This window comes from Podarcis tiliguerta (genome assembly GCF_965153285.1).
Source record: "Podarcis tiliguerta genome assembly, chromosome: 9".
Classification (NCBI taxonomy): Eukaryota; Metazoa; Chordata; class Lepidosauria; order Squamata; family Lacertidae; genus Podarcis; species Podarcis tiliguerta.
This window is the reverse complement of record NC_139542.1, coordinates 874,222-892,940: the sequence shown is the minus strand read 5'-3', so window position 1 is coordinate 892,940 and position 18,719 is coordinate 874,222. Positions and strand designations below refer to the sequence as shown.

General features: G+C 50.2%; 1 protein-coding gene across 3 annotated transcripts in view; it reads right to left on the bottom strand.

The window, feature by feature from the left end:
- The window catches only part of SFXN5 (sideroflexin 5), an 89,967-nt gene that overhangs the window by 60,180 nt on the left and 11,068 nt on the right, over positions 1-18,719 (bottom strand). For all 3 annotated transcript variants that reach the window (XR_014501847.1, XM_083398644.1, XM_083398645.1), the window contains exon 3: positions 5,329-5,406. Coding sequence is in view for 2 of the 3 variants with exons in the window: in XM_083398644.1 (XP_083254770.1) it covers positions 5,329-5,406 (78 nt within the window). In the remaining variant the exon portion in view is untranslated. The remainder of the gene's footprint in view (positions 1-5,328; positions 5,407-18,719) is intronic.

Below are 18,719 nucleotides of genomic sequence, written 5' to 3'. Positions count from 1 at the left end.
GGCATGGCCAGGGGAGGAGAGCGAGGCAGAAAGCAGGGCGGGCTGGAGTCTACACCAGAGAACATCAGAAGAGCCTGCTGGATCAGGCCCACGGCCCATCTGGTCCAGCATCCTGTTCTCACAGTTGCAAGCAGGTGTGCCCAAGGGAACCCTGCAGGCAGGATCCAAGCAGGATTCTCCAGCTGTGGAGGCAGAGCTTGGGGGTAATGGCCCCTCCTCAATGAGGAAGGACATTTGTCTACATGCCTCATCTGACAACTGTGAGCCCAAAGCTGTGAAGTTTCCTGCACCTACATAGACTGGAGTGGTGCAACAGAAGAGGCAGGAAGGGCCCCTCTAAACCAGGGGTCAGCAACCTAAGGCCCAGGGGCCACAACTGGCCCACAGGGGTCGTTGAACCGGCCCACGACCCACCCCCAAACCGAGCTGACTGCTCAGCGAGTCCCCGCTCGCTGTGCTAAACTGGCACCGTGTGGCGGTGTGGGGACTCGCTTCCGCGGCACCAGAAATTGCATCTGCACTTGCGCAAGCACCGGAAATTCCAGGCGCTTATGGGATCTCCGCTGGAGTGAACCGGCTGGTAAACCTTGCTGACCCCTGCTCAAAGTGACCAGCCTAGGCAAATCACCAGGAAAATATATGGGAAAGTCCCCTGGTTGCAGTGTTAATATGATAAGAAGGTGAAAAGAGCCTGGCTGCTGGATCAGGCCAAAGAGGGCTCCTCACACCCAGCCTCCTGTTTGTACAGTGGCCTCTTCTTGGAAAACCCCAAGCAGGATTCCAGCACAAGAGCAACTCCTGTGGGAGGGAGTTCCATAGTTTAACAATGCCCTCCATGAAGAAATCGTTTCTTTTATCTGACCTGAAGCTTCCGACATTCTGAGTTCTAGTCTTATGGGAGAGGGATAAAAGCTTTCTACTATGTCACTTCTTCCGCATCTTTCAGAAGGAAGAGGAGAATACCCCAAAAATTATTACCGGGGGGAGAAGGGGCCCTGTTCCCAGCCTCACAGGCATCTCCACAGAGCCAAGAAGCTGAGCTGCAAGTCAGAGAGACCTAGAAACTTAGCGCTAGGCAGCTCGTCCATCCAGACACAGGCTTCTCTATCAGGATGTCTCAACACGCCGTGCTTGGTGGCTCCTCTGATCTTGCGGGTCCTTTGGGCCAGCTGGAAAACAAGCTCCAAACTTCCTACACAAAGGGGGAAACTCCTAGGAGGAGACCATGGAGGTTTGGAAGGAGGTTTCAAAGTCTGCCATCATTATTTTCTGCTCACTCTCTCTCTAAACAAGAGCGACATCTATTCAGCACTTCCTCTGAGTTCTCAGGCTTCACAAACAAATTAACTTAGTAGGTAACTTGTGGTCCCAAGCTGGGGCTCCGTACACCAGGTCCAGCAGATTGGCAGCCCATGCAGTCCTTCCAGCAGAGGCGTATTGGAGTCTGCTCCAGGGAGCAGCCAAGTGAGGGATTTTGCTCTAGCCACACCACCCAGGTCAACCTCAGGGGCAGCCCTACAGACAGAACACTACAGTAGTCCAACCCGGAGGTTACCCATCAGTTGACAACACCGATCAGGCTACCTGGGTTCAGAAATGGCCACCTGACCCTCCAAGCGATGGGAGATTCAGCCCCAAACACCTGGAAGGGGCCAGGTTAGCAAAGCTTGCAGCGCCATGTTTTCTGTACGCTCTGCTAAGCAGGGATCACGGAAAGCAGGAACTGAGAAGGGGAGCCGAGAAGTTGCCCCCGCAGCCACGAAGGCAGCCCAGGCCCTGCCGACTTCCTCCTCCCCACGGCAGCCCACGCAGTGCTGGGAAACCTTGGCGATGGCCACCGACAGCCTGTTACCATCATTAGCGGCACACAAGGACGAGCTCCAATGAGCAGCCTTCAGCGGAGGAATTGGGTAACACCTCTTCCTCAGCAAGCTGTTCGCTGGACACTCATCACTGGTTCCACAGCAGAGGATTTGTTCTCATTAATGAGCTGTGGGGCCTCTCCTGAAGCTCCACATCCCAACCTGGCCTGGCTGAAGAGGGCTGCCCAAGCATGCTCAAGCCCTCCATAGCAGCCAGGAACCAGCAGACAAGGAGGGAAGTCAGATATCTTCTGCCAGGTCAGACCAAGGGCCCCTCTGTTTGAGAACTGTGTCTCCAGCAGATGCGTCCTGGAAGCCCCCGCAAGCAGGATGCAAAGACAGTAGCGCTGCCCAGCCCAGAATAGTCTCTCCTTGCCCCCAGCATCACATCCCAGGTGGCTTGGGTAAGACATGTGGGAGCAATGCCATCAAATCAAAGAATTGAAGATTCCAACCCAGGAATCACAGCTAAAGAATCCCTGACAAATGGCCGGTCAGCCACTCTTTAAAAACTTTTAAAGCTAATTCCAGGCAGCTGAGGACAGAGCTGCTGACACATACTTTGAGAAACGGGAAGACTCAGAAACGCTGCCTGCTGCCCCTTCTATCCCTCCGCCTCATCATCAGGCATTTCAGCACAGAGGCGGCAACCATGTGAACTGCTGAGATGGGAACAGACAGAACCAAGCATCCCTAGTTAAGAACAAATCAAATACACTTAACTACAGTGCACTTTTGCAACACAAACAATCCCTTCTAAGCACTTCGGATCGTCTTTTCCAGTAGCAATGACTAACTAGCTGGAGAAACGACTGTGGCAGGTCTGCCACAGTTGCTTCCACACCGTTGCTGAGTGGCCCGCCACCGCTAAGTTTTGATCTGTTCTGTGGATGGATTATTTCATTCATTTATTTAACACTGCCACTGTGCATCACATTATACAGAGCCACAAGAAGAATGCAACAAATCCTTGCTCTGCGCATTAGTAGTGTGCTGCCTAAGCTTCCTGTGGTTCTGTTTTTGCATAGTGTAAAAACATTTTAATGCATGGTAGGTTTTGTATGGTTTTTTAAAAAATAGTACACTATGTCTATGCTTATGTTTTTACAGGTGCTGCAAGTCTCTTAGAGACCTTTGGATAACAAAGTGACTTTGTCATTGTCATTGTCATCATCATCATGGACTAAAGAGTTGAAGGAGCCCAGCGTTCTTCTGCTCAGTTACATCCCCATAATTGCTCATCTGGTAAAGGAAGGGCCAGAGAAGAGCTCAATGGCTGCCTCATTTGGAGGCGGTGCGCTCTCCAGCCAAGGGAGCAGAGTCGAGGGCAGGCGCTCAAAGGTCTCTGGGCACTCCCAACGCTTGTGGGAACAAACTGCTCACGGTGCGCTCTCTGTGGTGCTGTGGCCCACCTGGCCCCATGCACACCTTCACGGGACCAGGAGAGGCCAGATGGGTCATCTGGCGGTATTGGGGGGGGGGGAGAGATGCAAGTGGAAGAAAGGGACCAATGCCCGCTAGCAGCAGACCCCTCCTGCAATGGGGCCTTCCCCAAACACCAGCTGCTCTGCGCTTTTGACACATGCCAGACACTTATTAGCCCATCTGCCGGCAAGGCACTTTCCCTCACAGCCTACTGGCTCACAGCCGCCACCCAGCACCATTCCTGGCGGTGCTCCTTGACACTCGCCAAGCGCAGAGCTGGCGTTGCATAACTGCCACCCGCATCCCACGGGCAAAGTCTCCGTTTCCCACCCACCCCAATTCTTCCTTGCTCCTGCAGCCCTTGTTTCTGGGACAAAGAGGCCTCTTCCCAACATTCGGGTAGGTTAGGCTAAACAATGGCAAACCTGCGGCCTCTACACAGCTGATTCAGCGGTGATGCCCACCCAGGAGGGTGCAGAGGGTTTTCATGCAAATGGTCTTCATCCCAGTTGTCCAAAAGTTGTCTGAACGAGGCCTTGCTGGCCACAGTAGGGAAGAACCCTGAACTGGCTGAACCATGAATTGGGGAGTGGGGAGGTCAATCTTTGGGCTTGAGCCTCTCCTGTAGAGGAAAACAACTTTGCTCCAATACGTCTGTGTTCACAGCCACTGGGGAGGTTATTGGACAAAGCATTGGTTGTGGACACAAGAAACCCAAGTTCGAATCCCAGCCCAGCCACGACAAAGTGACAGGAAGTGTCTCCTCTCCCAGATGCTCTCTGCAACAACTTGTCATGTCCAGACTACCTGTGGGTGGAAATCCCAACCATGCACCCCTGGGGCCATAGAGATGCAGCACACAGTGAAAAATATAGACTCCTCTGATTGCGAAGCCGTGCTTGCGCCAAGTTTGTTCACACCCCTGGACACAACTATGCCATGGTTCTCTGACACAAGCGATTAGGGTGAGCACCAGTGTCAAGAGGATTAAGCAGAGCAATGGAGGAAAGGCTTACGAAGGCCAGCCGTCATGAGAGCTAAAAATGGAGCCTCCAAATTCAGAGGCAGCGCACTGCTATTTCCCAGGTGTTGGAGACTGTCAAGCTCCTAAGGGCATTGGGCTGCATGTGAGGGCGCTGAATTAAATCTGGCAGAAACTTGGGCTCCCCAGAAATGTCCAATGCTCAAATGAAATTTTGAATCTGGTTTTCTTTACCTCAGAACTCAGAACTCGAATGCTTTATAGCCTTCTTGGCATCTTTTGATTGTTTGGATTCTGGCAGCTGTCAAAAATGAAACTTCATAACCTGACAAACACTGTCAAAACATTAAATACCACTGCATGTCAGCTGTCAAATAAAGTGTGAAATTTCAAACACTAAAGTCCAGCATCAATGAACATCACATATTAAAACACCCAATTAATATCTGGCAAATATTCAGAGGCTGGATGCGTACACAGATAGTGCCGTTTTAACCAGGGTTTCTTCCACAAGCCACATGTTGTCTCGCGGACAATTCTAAAAGCCCCACAGCTCAGTTCCTCCAAAGCTTCTATGTTTTGCCTTGCACCTTTGTGGCTTGGCGAGCATCTGGGGTAGCCAAACAAACCATGGTTAAGCAAGGTTGTTTGCTTCAGATACAATGCTAAGCAATAGTGAAAACAAGCCATGGTCCAGAAATCAACAAACCATGGCTTCACAATGTGCTTTTTCTCAGGAAACCAAGCATGGTTGGCCTTCTAGTCTGGGTTAAACATACCACAGGGCTCAGAGTGATGCGTGAAGTAGGATACAGAAAATATTCAATATCAGAACGCACAGAGGAGAATATTTGGCTCTAGGCTAGATGCATCTTTGTCTTGATCTAAATTATGGGTTTCAGATGCAGAAGGGAGCACATCCGATGTGCACCTGACCCTCAAAGATGCAGACGCGCCTGTAGAGCGCAGACCCCATTTTGGCCATGGAACTTATAGCAGCAGATCAGTAGGTTCTTATGCTTACGCAAAGCTTGTACAAAGATTCATGCACTTGGTTACCTCTTTGTTGGTGACTCCTGGGGGCAGAGTCCCATGTTTATAATCCTCCAGCAACTGCACAGCTTCTTTAAGACGGCTCTGCATACAAACAACAAGCAGAGGTGAGAGTTAGCAGCAACTATTCCACAAAGGGGGGCGGGGGGAGGACTACAGTTCACACCAGGTGTCAAGAAACTACCCCGGGGCACCAGTTGGCCAAGACAACACAGTCATTTAGCTGAATTTTAAAACTGTGAATTGTCTGTCCTCAAGGTCTAGTTGTGGCTTTGGCCGTCTCACGGGCAGGATGATCTCTGCAACCAGGTGGACTAGGAAAGGGGACCCTGGAAATGCCAGCTCATCCTGCAGGTGCAAAAGAGCTGGACTGGCACTTTGGGGGAAGGCATGGGAGTGGAGGGGGCCAGTTTAAGATACTGAAATCACCCCCGGGCCCAAGGAAGACCTCAGTTACACAGTTCCTGAAAATCTCCCTCAAGGAAGTCCACACAGGTCCTAAATTAGATATATGATTTACAACAAGTTCTGTTATTGGAAGAAATTATGCAGGTTGTGCAAAACTACCCAAATATTTTCATTTGTCTGTTAGTTTAGAAGAATCTTAATAAACCAACTCATTAAAAAAATCGAGGTGATATGCAGTAAAATCATTAAAACATCATAAAACTTTAAAGTCTTAAAATTCTAGAATCATAATATACGGACGAAATGACCAAGACTGCATCAAATTAATTAGCTAAAAATGCTTGGCGAAACCAATCCATTTTCAGCAAGTGAAGCAACACCAGGCCTGTCAGGTGCCTGCCTGGTTTCCGTGGGGGAAATGCCAGGCGGTCATATGCAATTACCAAGAGGTCCGTCTGCCCTGACAGCCTCAAGGGTAACAGGTGGGCAGCGTGATCTCCTGAGAGGTCCTCCTCTCCCCTCCTCTCCTTCATCCAGCCAGAGATTCAAAGTGGTTCTTTGCAATCCTTGCCTCAGTCAGCACTTGGGGCTGCTCGCAGCCATGGATTTATAACTGAACAATTCCCATTGAAGAATTATGTTAAACATAAAAAAATGATGCAACACCAAAGTTCAGGTTTGAACACTGCTGCTGCTTTATCAAAGTTTATTGCAAGTTTTGAAGAAAAGGCGTTTTCGGAAAAAGAATCCAGTTGGCTCCAAAGGTTTTGGCTTCTGCAGCTACTGGAGCCCCCCAGGAGGAGGAGGAGACCTTCTCTTCGCGTTCTGCCACCCAGCTTGCTCCTTCCTCAGGCTCCCAACAATTGCACGGAGATCCCTTTCTTCCTTTTTCATTGCAACATCAAAGCCAGCTGTGCAGTTTGCTTGGGAAACTGCAGAAAAGGGCGCCAACCTGAGAGCTGGAGGTGCAGCAGAGAGGGGGCTTTTTAGAGAGCTAATGAGAGGAGACCCCCCCACCTCCCCACCCAGCCAATGCACTGCCCGCCTGGGCGCTCACTAGCCTAAGACATTCGCTGCTGGCTTTTCATCAGACCAAAACGATAAACTGAAGTGCATCTAGTGCTATCACTGAAAGCTAGTTATAGAAAAATGGAGATTCTGAACACAGGACATTAGTTTATTCCAAGTCAGAGCAACAGTCCCTCGGTACTCTGTGCCTGCGGTCTGCCACCACGCTTTGGCCCTTTCCCTTTCGCTCACCTTCTGCAAAAACAGGGCACTGTGCAGGAGAAAATGCAACGCTGCTGAGGCCACCACACAGAAGGCCCCGATTCAGACTCCGGATTATTGGCAAACCAAATTAGGCAAAGCTGGGAGAAGATCTCAGGCAGGAGATCTCATCTTGGAGACAGGAGGGGAGGGATGCTGTACATTTGCAAATGATCCATCACCCCAGAACACTGAAGGAAGGACACCGCGCAGAAGGAGAATACATGGCGAGTAATGGTCTCCTCCACCCATTCAGGTCATGGGGGGGGGGGAGCTCTTTTCCAAGACCCACATAGGAGTGGGCCCCTCTCTGTCAAGGTGCCCAAACTGTGAAACCTTCTGCCCCTGGAGATGTGCTTGCCCCCCCCCCTCTCTGATAGCCAATGGGCCTGGCTGAGCTGTGGGGTTTACATGGGTCCACTATTTATGAGGCACCTCAGGCAATGAGTCACCAAGGCTCTCCAGTTGTTTCTCTTACTAGTTTAGTTTTGAACTTTATAAATTGTGTTCATAATTATGATGGGTGGCATTTGAGTAGGTTTTACTCAGAGCAGAACCACTGAAAGTAATGAACTTGCCTAAGTTAGGCTCACTGATTTCAATAGATCTACTTGGAGTAAAGCTTGGCTATTACTATTATTTATTAAATTTATATACCGCCCGCCCTCCATTAATAAACCACACGGCACAATGGTAGAAGAATGGCAGACGAAGATGATGGACTATGCGGAACTGGCAAAGCTGACGGGGAATATCCAAAATCAGAGTGAGCAAGCATTCCAGGGAGAGTAAATTTATTCAATATATAGACAATCATTGCCAACACATAAAGACACCAGCTGGACTGCGATAAAGTTTGCAATGTTTAATAGAAGAAACTTTCTACTAATGCTTTAAGTTTTAAATAATTAAAGATAAATGTATAATTTAGACGGTATAAATGTGTGGATGTAAGATGTGATTTATAAAAACCAGATGACGGAATGGAGGGAAGTCAAACGTTCGGCAGAGCTATGAATTTGTAAAGGGGATATGATGTTATAATATTGTTAAAAATGGAAAATTAATTTTAAAAAATATTTATTAAAAAAGAAGAAGCCACAGGGCACAAAATACAACACAAAATGCAAGCTGTTTGTAAACCACCTTCAGCACTACCTGCTCTTAATAAATACAGGATTTGCATCAATATAAAAACCATTATTGGACATAAAATACCCAGGAACATAACCCTCAGGCCACACTGCACTGGGTAACGGTGAGGCCCAATGTGGAAAGCCTTCCAGAAGATGTCTGGCCCAACCTTTGGTGGACTTTCAAATGAAAGAACATAGGAAGAGCTGGCCATGATCCAGGGTGATGGGAGTTGTAGGAAAGCTTCCCTTGGTCTATGCTGACCGGCTCACCTGGACACCCAAAGCGTGCCTTGGAAGAGCAAAGAGGTGGCAGCCAGGAGACCACAGGTCATTCTGTCCCATGAAAAGGGCTGGTGTCCTTATGGCACCTTACTCACTGCGTACAGGCGCCATTAAGTGTTAGCCCAGAATCCAGGCCTTGCTGGACCTTTGAGCAAGGCAGAGTTTTCATGCCAAGAGCCACAGCATTCCAGTGAAGCTGGCAACAACAACAACAACAACAACTTATTTATGTTTATACCCCACCCATCTAGCTGGGTTTCCCCAGCCACTCTGGGCAGCTGACAGAATATCTAAAATATCACAGCCTAGGACCCTCGTACCAACGGGACCGCCTCTCCCAATATGCCCAGCGGAGGACCTTAAGGTCCATAAATAGTAACACCCTAGAGGTCCCGGGCCCTAAGGAAGCCAGATTAGCCTCAGCCAGAGCCAGGGCCTTTTCAACACTGGCCCCGGCCTGGTGGAACACTCTGTCACAAGAGACCAGGGCCCTGCAGGATCTGATTTCTTTCCGCAGGGCCTGTAAGACAGAGTTGTTCCGCCTGGCCTTTGGCTTGGAATCAATTTGATCCCCTCCCCCTCTTTCCTTTCTCCTTTCTCCTTCTATGATGGAACTTCTATTTGGGGACTTCCCTGGCTTTTTTCCCTGGCCCACATAGGACCAGTCTGGATAGTTGGCCTTGGTGAAGACTTGACGTTTTCATCCCCAAAAAAGTTTTTTATTTGAGTTTCTACTGAAATGAAGCTGCGTTTTAATGTTGTACTTGATCTTCTTTTTAAGTTGTATTTTAATCAATTGTTTTATATCTGGTGTTAGCCGCCCTGAGCCCGGTCTTGGCTGGGGAGGGCGGGGTATAAATAAAATTTTACTATTATTTTTATTAAAACAGAATAAAGCATCAAACATTAAAAACTTCCCGATACAGGGCTGCCTTCAGATGTCTTCTACAACTTGTATAGTTCTTCTGGTTGCTGTTTCTGCCTCCCTCTGGAGCCTCCTAAATGGGCATTTGATCCTCTGCAATGTCACTCTGCCCACAAGAAGCACAGACTCACAGAACTGGAAGGGACTCCTGGGGTCATCTACTCCAACCCCCTGCAATACAATGCTCGCTAGGCTCCAGAATGGGGTTCCCACACCAAAGCAAGCCTGGGGTGAGGGGCTAGGGCAAGGAGGGCACGTGGGCATCAGGAACCCGTTCCACCCTGTTTGCGGCAAAGACTGACCCCTCCGAGGGTCCTCCTGCCTTCTGAGGCCAGCACAACCTTGGGGGCAAATCCTTCAGAGATTAGCACCGCAAGCTGTTGAGCCTTTCTCTAGAGGAAGACTAATCGAAGACTAATCCGCAGAAGCGAGATGCCAAGCACATTGTACCCAGACCGACAGCAATATTCCAGTTCCGTGCCGGCCGGGGAGATCAGCTTCCCAGAAGGAATGCAGGAGGGAATTAAGCAATGCTTCTTCGGCACTCCAAATGACAGGCTCTGCCTCTGCAGACAAGTTCCTGAAAGGCAGCCACAACAGTCAAGAGCAAGAAGGGCAGAGGGGGCACTGTTGGGACCCCCTGGATGCAGCAGTGATCTGGGCACTGAGTTGGGGGCTGCAGGGGCTTCCAGTTGGGCGTTGGACCAGGTTCAGGGCTTGGAGCTGAGCACAGGGAGAGCATCGCCTCCAGGGCCGCCGGACAGCAGTCGCCAGAGAAACCTCCAATTTGCACCCGTGCACATGCAGAGAGGAGGGTCAGTAAGTGAGGCTGCCAGGGCCCACCACAAGTATCCTCCACACCCTCTGCAGAAAGGGAGGCTCCTCCCTGCCCCACGGCCTGTTTAACCAAGATAAACTGCAGCGGGGTTGCTTCCTTCCAGGAGAAACGTCAGTAGCAAGTCTGGATTTTAATTTTCGCAAGGAGGGAGGGTTGGGATGGAGCTGCGAACCTTGCTGGCCCTTTCCTTCCCTGCCACGAAAGTGAGAATATTTTCCTCCCATTTAAACCAGGTGCAGCTCCTGAGACAGAATAACTAAAAAAAAAAAGGCATGGAAAAGTTTGCAATGAAATAAAAGGGTGTGAAAGAGATCAGTTGACCCAAGACCTGTAGGAGGAAAATCAGAAGGCTGCCCCCAACACACACCTAGATTTTGAAGGACTGACAATCCTTCTGGCGCTGTTTGTGCCCGTGCGGAGAGAGAGGCAAGTGAGTGGACAGTAACTAAGGAGCCGAAGGAAGTGACCCAGTTCCACACAAAAAGCAAAGCAAACAAGAATGGTCTACTTAGCATTCGGGGAGCTCTCTGCACTTGCTGCTGGTATGTTTTCGATGCTGGGATTACCTAGCAGGAGTTGTTCTTCTTTGCAAGGGATCTACATGGCACACTGTGCTCCTCTGAATGGAATCATGGGGGGGGGGATGCAAATAAATGAATGGCCCTGTCCTCTGCCCCCCCTCCCCACCCACCTTAACTGAGGAATCCTTTGTCGTCGCTGTTAACAACAACCCTGGCCAAAGCCAATCGTTCTGAATAGGACAAATGGCACATGCAAACCATGTCCAATCTCTGCTTCAAACGTTTGTACGCTACCTTATCCCTTCTTTGGCACCAGAGAGTCAAAAATAAAACCCGAATGGACAAAAAGGACCAGCCCAGACCAGAGAAGGTTCAGCAGAGGACGGAGCTGAAAAGAAGCAGCGGGGGCTCCCACTTCCGGGGGCTGCTTTCGGGACGGGGTCCAGGTTCTGGCAGTGCCAGCAGCCGCGAGGACGCGATGTTCGCCAGCAGCAGGACTCCCCCTTCAACGGAAAGGAGGGGCTGGGCTTTCTTCACCCTCTTCTCTCCCCGCAGGTGGCCTGGGGGCTGTATCAGAGCTGCCAGGCCCCTCCGGCAGCCTCCCCAGGCCTCTGCTGCGGACGACTCTTTCTCCACGGCCAAGCCCCTCGCCTCCTTCACCGATGGAAAGGAGAAGCTGCCAGCATCCCCATAACCAGGCTCCATTGTAGAACTGTGTGTGTCTTCTCTACTTTATTTATTTACCGTATTTTTCGCCCTATAGGACGCACTTTTTCCCCTCCCAAAATGAAGGGGAAATCTGTGTGCGTCCTATGAGGCGAATGCAGGCTTTCACTGAAGCCTGGAGAGCTCTCCATGCTTCAGGAAGCTATCCGCTGGCCATGGGAGACGCAGCTCTCTCACGGCTAGTGGACAGCTTGCCGGCACCCAGAAGCTTGGAGCGCGCTGAGCTCAGCACGCCCCAAGCTTCGGGTTTCGCGCAGCTCTATGCTAGCTCTACATGGGATAGCAGCGTGTTCTGGGGGCTGGGGTCGGGGGAAGCTCGGGCTTCCCCCGCCCCCAGCTCCGCACCTGGGCGGGGAAATAATTTTTTTTTCTTTATTTCCGGTACTTATTTATTGCATAAGATTTATATACCGCTAGATTGTAAAAAAAACAAAAAAACCAACCCTCAAAGCAGTTTACAAGAAGATAAAATACCAAAATCAATCAAAAATTACAGCAAACATGAAAAAAGTTAAAATACTAAAACAGGTTAAAATTCGCACCAGATTACTAAGCATCCGGACAACCTTGTCTAAATAAGAACGTTTTTAGAAGGTGCCGAAAAGAGTACAGCATATCAATTGGCAGGGAGTTCCAAAGTGCAGGTGGCCCCTCCCAAAGCGACCAGCTTCTTACAAATGCAGAACGGGTATTTTAACAAGTCTTACTTTTAAAAACACAGGGCACCAAATGTTATCAGTTGAAACCTTCTACCTTAAAATTGCCTGGGTTCTTGCCCTTCCTAACTAGGTTCCAGGATAAATTCAACTTTAGCTAGATTCCCGAAGGTCAGTATTTCTGAAATGCTTTAATTGATGGTCTTATTCTGTTTTATTTTAGTGAATGACAGCACCTCCCTGCTTGGCAAACTTTTACTGTGTAACAGCATTGTGTTTTGTTTACTAGATACCCTACTTTTGTACGTTAAGAGACTTTAAGCAGCCAGCTTAGGCTGCAATTCTACACCTGGGGAGAGACTCATTGAACTAAGTGGGACTTAGTAGAAATTCATAGGATTGCACTGATGAAGACTTCCCCTTAATGAATTTAGAGACTACGAGTAACTGTGTAGTGTAGGACCTGTGAACCACCCTGAGACCTGCGGGTATAGGGCAGTATATAAATTCAATAAATACCGTATTTTTTCGCTCCATAAGTTTTTAGAGGAGGAAAGGGAAAAAGCCCCTTTTTTTGAGGATCAGCTCAAAGTTGTTGAGCTTACTTTGCAAAGGGAAAAAATCCTGTTTTTATGGGGTTCAACTCACAGTTCTGCAGTTTCTTTAGGAAAGGAAAGGGAGCCGTTTCGACAGTTTCCAGACAGATAATCTAATCAGCCAGTCACATATCGCTGGGGAAACAAACAGCCTCCGTCTGCAGAACATTCAACAATGGAGGCCTGGGCCAGAAAGGGAGCCAGTGATTGACCACACATTCGCTCCATAAGACGCACAGACATCTCCCCTTACTTTTTAGGAGGAAAAAAGTATGTCTTACAGAGCGGAAAATACGGTAAATAAAAGTAAGTGCGCCACTGGAGGGCCCCTGTGATATAAGCACCTCCAGGGGCCCTGAGGGAGAGAGGGAGCCAGAGCCCAGCACCCAGGGGAGGCAAAGGGAACCCACTTGAGGCCATGATCCTACAAGGCCCACACGCAGCAGGCAAGAGGCTCCCCCGCGCAAACAGCATCAGACCTCTCCAGCGCCTGCCGTGCTCAGGCCAGTGGTCCAGAGGGACTGTCTGAGAAGACCAAGCGAAGACACATCCTGTTCCCTTCTGCTCTCGGCTGGCTCAGCCGCCGCAGTCCCTGCTGTGCGTTAGCAGCAATCTGTCCAAGGAAATGTCACATGGACCAAATTAGCTTCGCAAAAATATCCGCTGATCTCCTCAGCTACCCCAACAGAGTTTCATTACAAGCAATTAAAGGCCTAATTTTAAGCCCTGCAGTCTCACACCTGCCAGGACGTGGGCACGGCTTCCGCCTGCGCCAGGGAACTTGATCGGAAAGTTGGAAGTTTTGCGCTGCCAGGGCGACAAGGGAGAAAGAGGGCCGTTGCAGACTCATTTATGCATCAGTCAGGGATTCCATAGCTGAGAGGGAGGGGAAGGAGGACTTAGCCCCCGGGAGAAGGTGGCAGGGGCAGCCAGACCAAGCCAAGAATCTGGGACCTCTGGTCCAGAATCCCCTCTGGCGGCACAACCCCAAACAGCTCCCACACAGAGCTGCTCCTTGGGAGATCTTTGGAATTAAATGTTTGGTGTATGAAAGGGCATCTCCATCCAACTACTGTTGCACCGATCGCTTGATGGCTCTGAGATGGATGCTCTGGTTGAGATTCCTGCATTGCAGACGATTGGACTAAATAGGCCTTCGGGTTCTTCCCAACTCTACGATTCTCTGATTCTTTGAAACTGCACGCACAGCCCAATTCATCCAGATAAACACCCTGCTCAAAGCAATGCAGTGTGGATAGATGATGCATGCATTCAGATCTGGGTCCAATCTGCATGCAGCTCCAGCAAATGTGCCTGGGTGCAGAGGCCTGCTTCTTGCTCTGGTACATGAACGCTCCCCAAACCATTCCATTTACTTAAGAAAAAACCCACCACGGGCAGTGAAAGAGAACAACTTTCAGTGAGATTTGCATCCCATTCTGATTCACATTTGCTCAAACGTCCTGCCAAGCTGATGTGCAGAAAAGGCTGCCACATGAACAGCGCACTTTCCCCCGATGGAAGCTGGTGCTTTTTCAGGTATGGAATTGATTTAATTGTTGGACATTTTAACAATTTGGTCGGTTTCCAAACTTGATTGCAAGTTCCGCGGGGAATTGCCCTGTGTCAGGTAAACTACAAAATAAATAAGCACATTTGTTTCTAAGCAAACAAATCCTTCACTAGTGCTTCTTTATCTTTCTTCAGCAGCCCTTCAAACCTCTTCACATCCCACTTACGACCTTGCAAAGGAGCCATTCGCCCACAGAAAGCCTAGTCAGCGCACAAGTATCTCTGGTCACCTGAGATGAATCGTGACTCCAGGCTCACTTTGCATGCAGTCAAGCTTCGATGTAGTCCAGCCTGGGCTCATTGTTTTTTGCTCTGCGTTTTCATCTGACCTTCCATGATTTCTCTCTCTGCACCGACGTGGGTACACAGAACTGCCAAATGAGCCACCCCACGAAGGGGGCTCTGGTCCCTGGAGGTCTTGTGCTGTAAGAAATGTGCTTGACCCCAAACAAGAGTCTCATGGCCAGATCAGAAAACTGACAACAGCCAGCGCTGTTGCTGCTGCAAGAATCTGCTTCATCAGAAGCCTGGCGTGACGTGAGACAGAGATGGGTTCCAGTCTGGAAACCCTTACACCATTGCCAACGTGTCTCCTGGGTGCCACAGGGCTCTTTCTGGTTTTTCCAGCCTACACAACATCAGGGATAGGGAACCAGTGGGGTGGGCCCCATACATTGCTAGACTACATTTCCCATCCTTGCTTTGTTGTTGTTGTTGAGTCGTTTAGTCGTGTTCGACTCTTCGTGACCCCCAGAGCACGCCAGGCACTCCTGCCTTCCACTGCCTCCCGCAGCTTGGTCAAACTCATGCTGGTAGCTTCCATAACACTGTCCCACCATCTCGTCCTCCGTCGTCCCCTTCTCCTTGCGCCCTCCATCTTTCCCAACATCAGGGTCTTTTCCAGGGAGTCTTCTCTTCTCATGAGGTGGCCAAAGTCTTGGAGCCTCAGCTTCAGGATCTGTCCTTCCAGTGAGCACTCAGGGCTGATGTCCTTCAGAATGGAGAGGTCTGATCTTCTTGCAGTCCATGGGACTCTCAAGGGTCTCCTCCAGCACCAGAATTCAAAAGCATCCATTCTTCGGCGATCAGCCTTCTTGATGGTCCAGCTCTCACTTCCATACATCACTACATCCTTGCTTACTTACCATTGGCCATACTGGCTGCTGGCCTGTTGGGATTTGGAGTCCAAGAACCCCTGCAGCATCTCCATTCCCCCACCCTACATGGAAGAAGGAGAACTGCAATCTGCTTTCCACATGTAATGTGCAATGGAGACCACCAGCCATTTCTCCCTGGCTCCTGGCTTTCTTCTCCTGGCCATTATTTCCTTTGTGAGCCCTCCAGAAGGGGAAGGCCTGCACACCGGCAGCCACAGAGTGCCAGGAAGGAGAAAGCGGCTGAGCAGCGAGGGGGAATCCTCTCCTTCCAGCTCTGCGGTCGCTGCCGCCTCATTTCTTGGGCGAGGCACTTCTCCTTAATTTTTGTCAGTTTACTCACTGCAAAGTGCAATTATAACATAATGTAATACTTAGTGCCTACCTCACAGTGAGGATTAATTAATGTTTGAGCAGCACCTTGGAGATGTAAAGTGCTAGTTAAGTGCTAAAGCAGGCTCCCTAACGACGCCGGCTCTTAAGTCACGTTAACACCAGGATGGGGGAAATGTCAAAGCAGCAGAAAGAAAGGAACGGCCCTCAGCACGAGTGCAGAGCAGAGCAGCACGCAGGCCCACCTTGGGAGGGAGGTGGACGGTCAATGTCCTGCCTCCCAGCTGCACGTGCCCCCTGAACTCCCACCCCCCTGAACCGCATGGGACACACAAACCTCCCAAAAGCATATGGCAAAAATGCATAAAAGCACAGCATTCTCCAGTCTTAGGAGGCAGAGTGGCCCACTCTCTCCTAACGGGAGGAAGCAACTCTGCAAGGGAGCTGTCTTGAAGGCAAACCCAAACCTCAGTGCAGCGCTCTTCTGCTGAAAGGAGGGTGGGCACGTGCCTCTCGCTGCCTGGCCAGATGTCACCAGTTTGCAAAGAGTGCAAAGAAACCTAGGCGGCTGCCTTCTGGTGGGGTCACCTAGCTTAGCCATACCATGTAAGAACATAAGGAGAGCCTGCTGGGTCAGGCCAACAGCCCATCTAGGCCAGCATTCTGTCCTCCGAGGGACCAACCAGAGGCCTTTTCTGCAAAGCCCACAAGCAGGATTCGAGCGCCACTACTGTCTCTTCCGACCAACAGTGGCTCTCGGGCTGGCCTGGCACTTTAAGGTGTGTAATGAAGGCAACTGCCGCATTTCCTGGGGAGAGCAGTCCACAAGCAGGGAGCCACTGCAGAAAAGGCCCTGTTCTCGTGTTGCCACCCTCTGGACCTCTCACGGAAGAGTCTCTTGAAGATGGGCCTGAGAAGACGATCACGAGACCCAGGCAGGTTCATACGGAGAGAGGCAGTCCTTAGGTTACTGCAGTCCTGAGCCATGTAAGGCTTTATAGTTCAAAACCAGCACTTTGAATTGGACCTGGAAACTAATTGGCAGCCAGTGCAGCTGGACTGTAAGATGCTCAAGCCATCTTGCCCCAGTGAGCAACCGTGCTGCTCAATTCTGCACCAGTGAAATTTTCTGAACCGTCCTCAGAGGCAGCCCTAAGTATAAAACGTTGTCACACAAGGGGCTCACCCCAAACGGATCCGTGTGGGGTTTGGAGCTGCATTTGCCTTGGCTGGGAGAGGATCCCGTCCCCTGCTCCCGTCCACCTTCCTGGAGGCTCATGCAGTTCTCAGGCCAAGCCAAGGCGTCCCTGCTGCAGCACGTCTCGCCTTCCGCGCGCATCCCTGAAAATTGATTACAGATTTCACTGCAGCTTGTGTTTCATAAACGAAGCCATCATCGCCGGCATTACACCCTCCAAACAGCCGTTTTCTCCGCTGCAGCTCTCTCGGGCGGGTGCCCAAAGAGGCTCGCAGGAACCCATCCTATCCATCTTAGCTGCCTGCTCTCAAATTAAGCCAATCAATTGTGGAAGAAGCACAAATAAAATCCCTGCCGGGGATGTTCTCAACCTGGCGCGCAGAGAATTGGACTCTAATACGCTCATAAAGTAAATGGTCAGTTCAGGAGCCAAATTGTCTGCGCAAGAAAAGGCTTTGGGATGGTAGCTGCAAAGTGGCAGCTGCTCAGGCAGCCAGGCTGCCTCAGGCAGAAGAGGTGCAGACAGAGGTGCAAAATACTGAATTTGAGCAGGAGGGTGACTTGCACGAGAGCCAGAGAGGGGTAGTGGTTAAGAGCACTGGATGAGGACCAGGGTTCAAGCCGCACTTCAGCCCTGAAGCTCAGTTGGTGGCCTGGCTGGTGTCGCTCAGTCTAACGTTCACAGGCTGGTTAATATGTGGAGGGGACTCTTCGGAGAGCCAAACTTTGAGAAAACTCTGTTAAGAAGTGTGTCTGCAAATACTGAAACGTTCCTCCCAAAGCTTGTCAAAGAAGGAAGAAACCAGGGTGGGAAGAGAGACAGCTATTGTGAGCGGCAGGTCTAGCTTCTAATCGGGGGATGATTTTGCCAGGGCCCTGCAGTCACAGAGCTTGGAGGAAGGGATGCATAGAATCATAGAATCATAGAGTTGGAAGAGACCACAAGGGCCATCAAGTCCAACCCCCTGCCAAGCAGGAAACACCATCAGAGCACTCCTGACATATGGTTGTCAAGCCTCTGCTTAAAGACCTCCAAAGAAGGAGACTCCCCCACACTCCTTGGCAGCAAATTCCACTGTCGAACAGCTCTTACTGTCAGGAAGTTCTTCCTAATGTTTAGGTGGAATCTTCTTTCTTGTAGTTTGGATCCATTGCTCCGTGTCCGCTTCTCTGGAGCAGCAGAAAACAACCTTTCTCCCTCCTCTATGTGACATCCTTTTATATATTTGAACATGGCTATCATATCACCCCTTCACCTCCTCTTCTCCAGGCTAAACATGCCCAGCTCCCTTAGCCGTTCCTCCTAAGGCATCGTTTCCAGGCCTTTGACCATTTTGGTTGCCCTCCTCTGGACACGTTCCAGTTTGTCAGTGTCCTTCTTGAACTGTGGTGCCCAGAACTGCCCAGATGCTCCAGTGACGTATTGCAGAATCATAGAAAGTTGGAAGGGACTCCATGGGTCATCTAGCCCAACCCCCTGCAGAATCTCAGCTAAAGCATTCAAGACAGATGGCCACCCAACCTCTGCTTAAAAGGCTCCAAGGAAGAATAATCCATAACCCCCCAAGGGAGGCTGTTTCACTGTTGAACAGCCGTCAGAAAGTTCTCCCTGATGTTGAGTCAGAATCTCCTTTCTTGTAGGTTCTGAGTCCCACCTTCCAGAGCAGGAGAAAACAAGTGTGTTCCTTCTTCCATGTGACAGCCCTCTAGGCATCCTCTCTCCTCTCTGTCTCCTCTTCTCCAGGCTAAGCGCACCCAGCCCCTTCAAGTGCTTGCCTTTTGG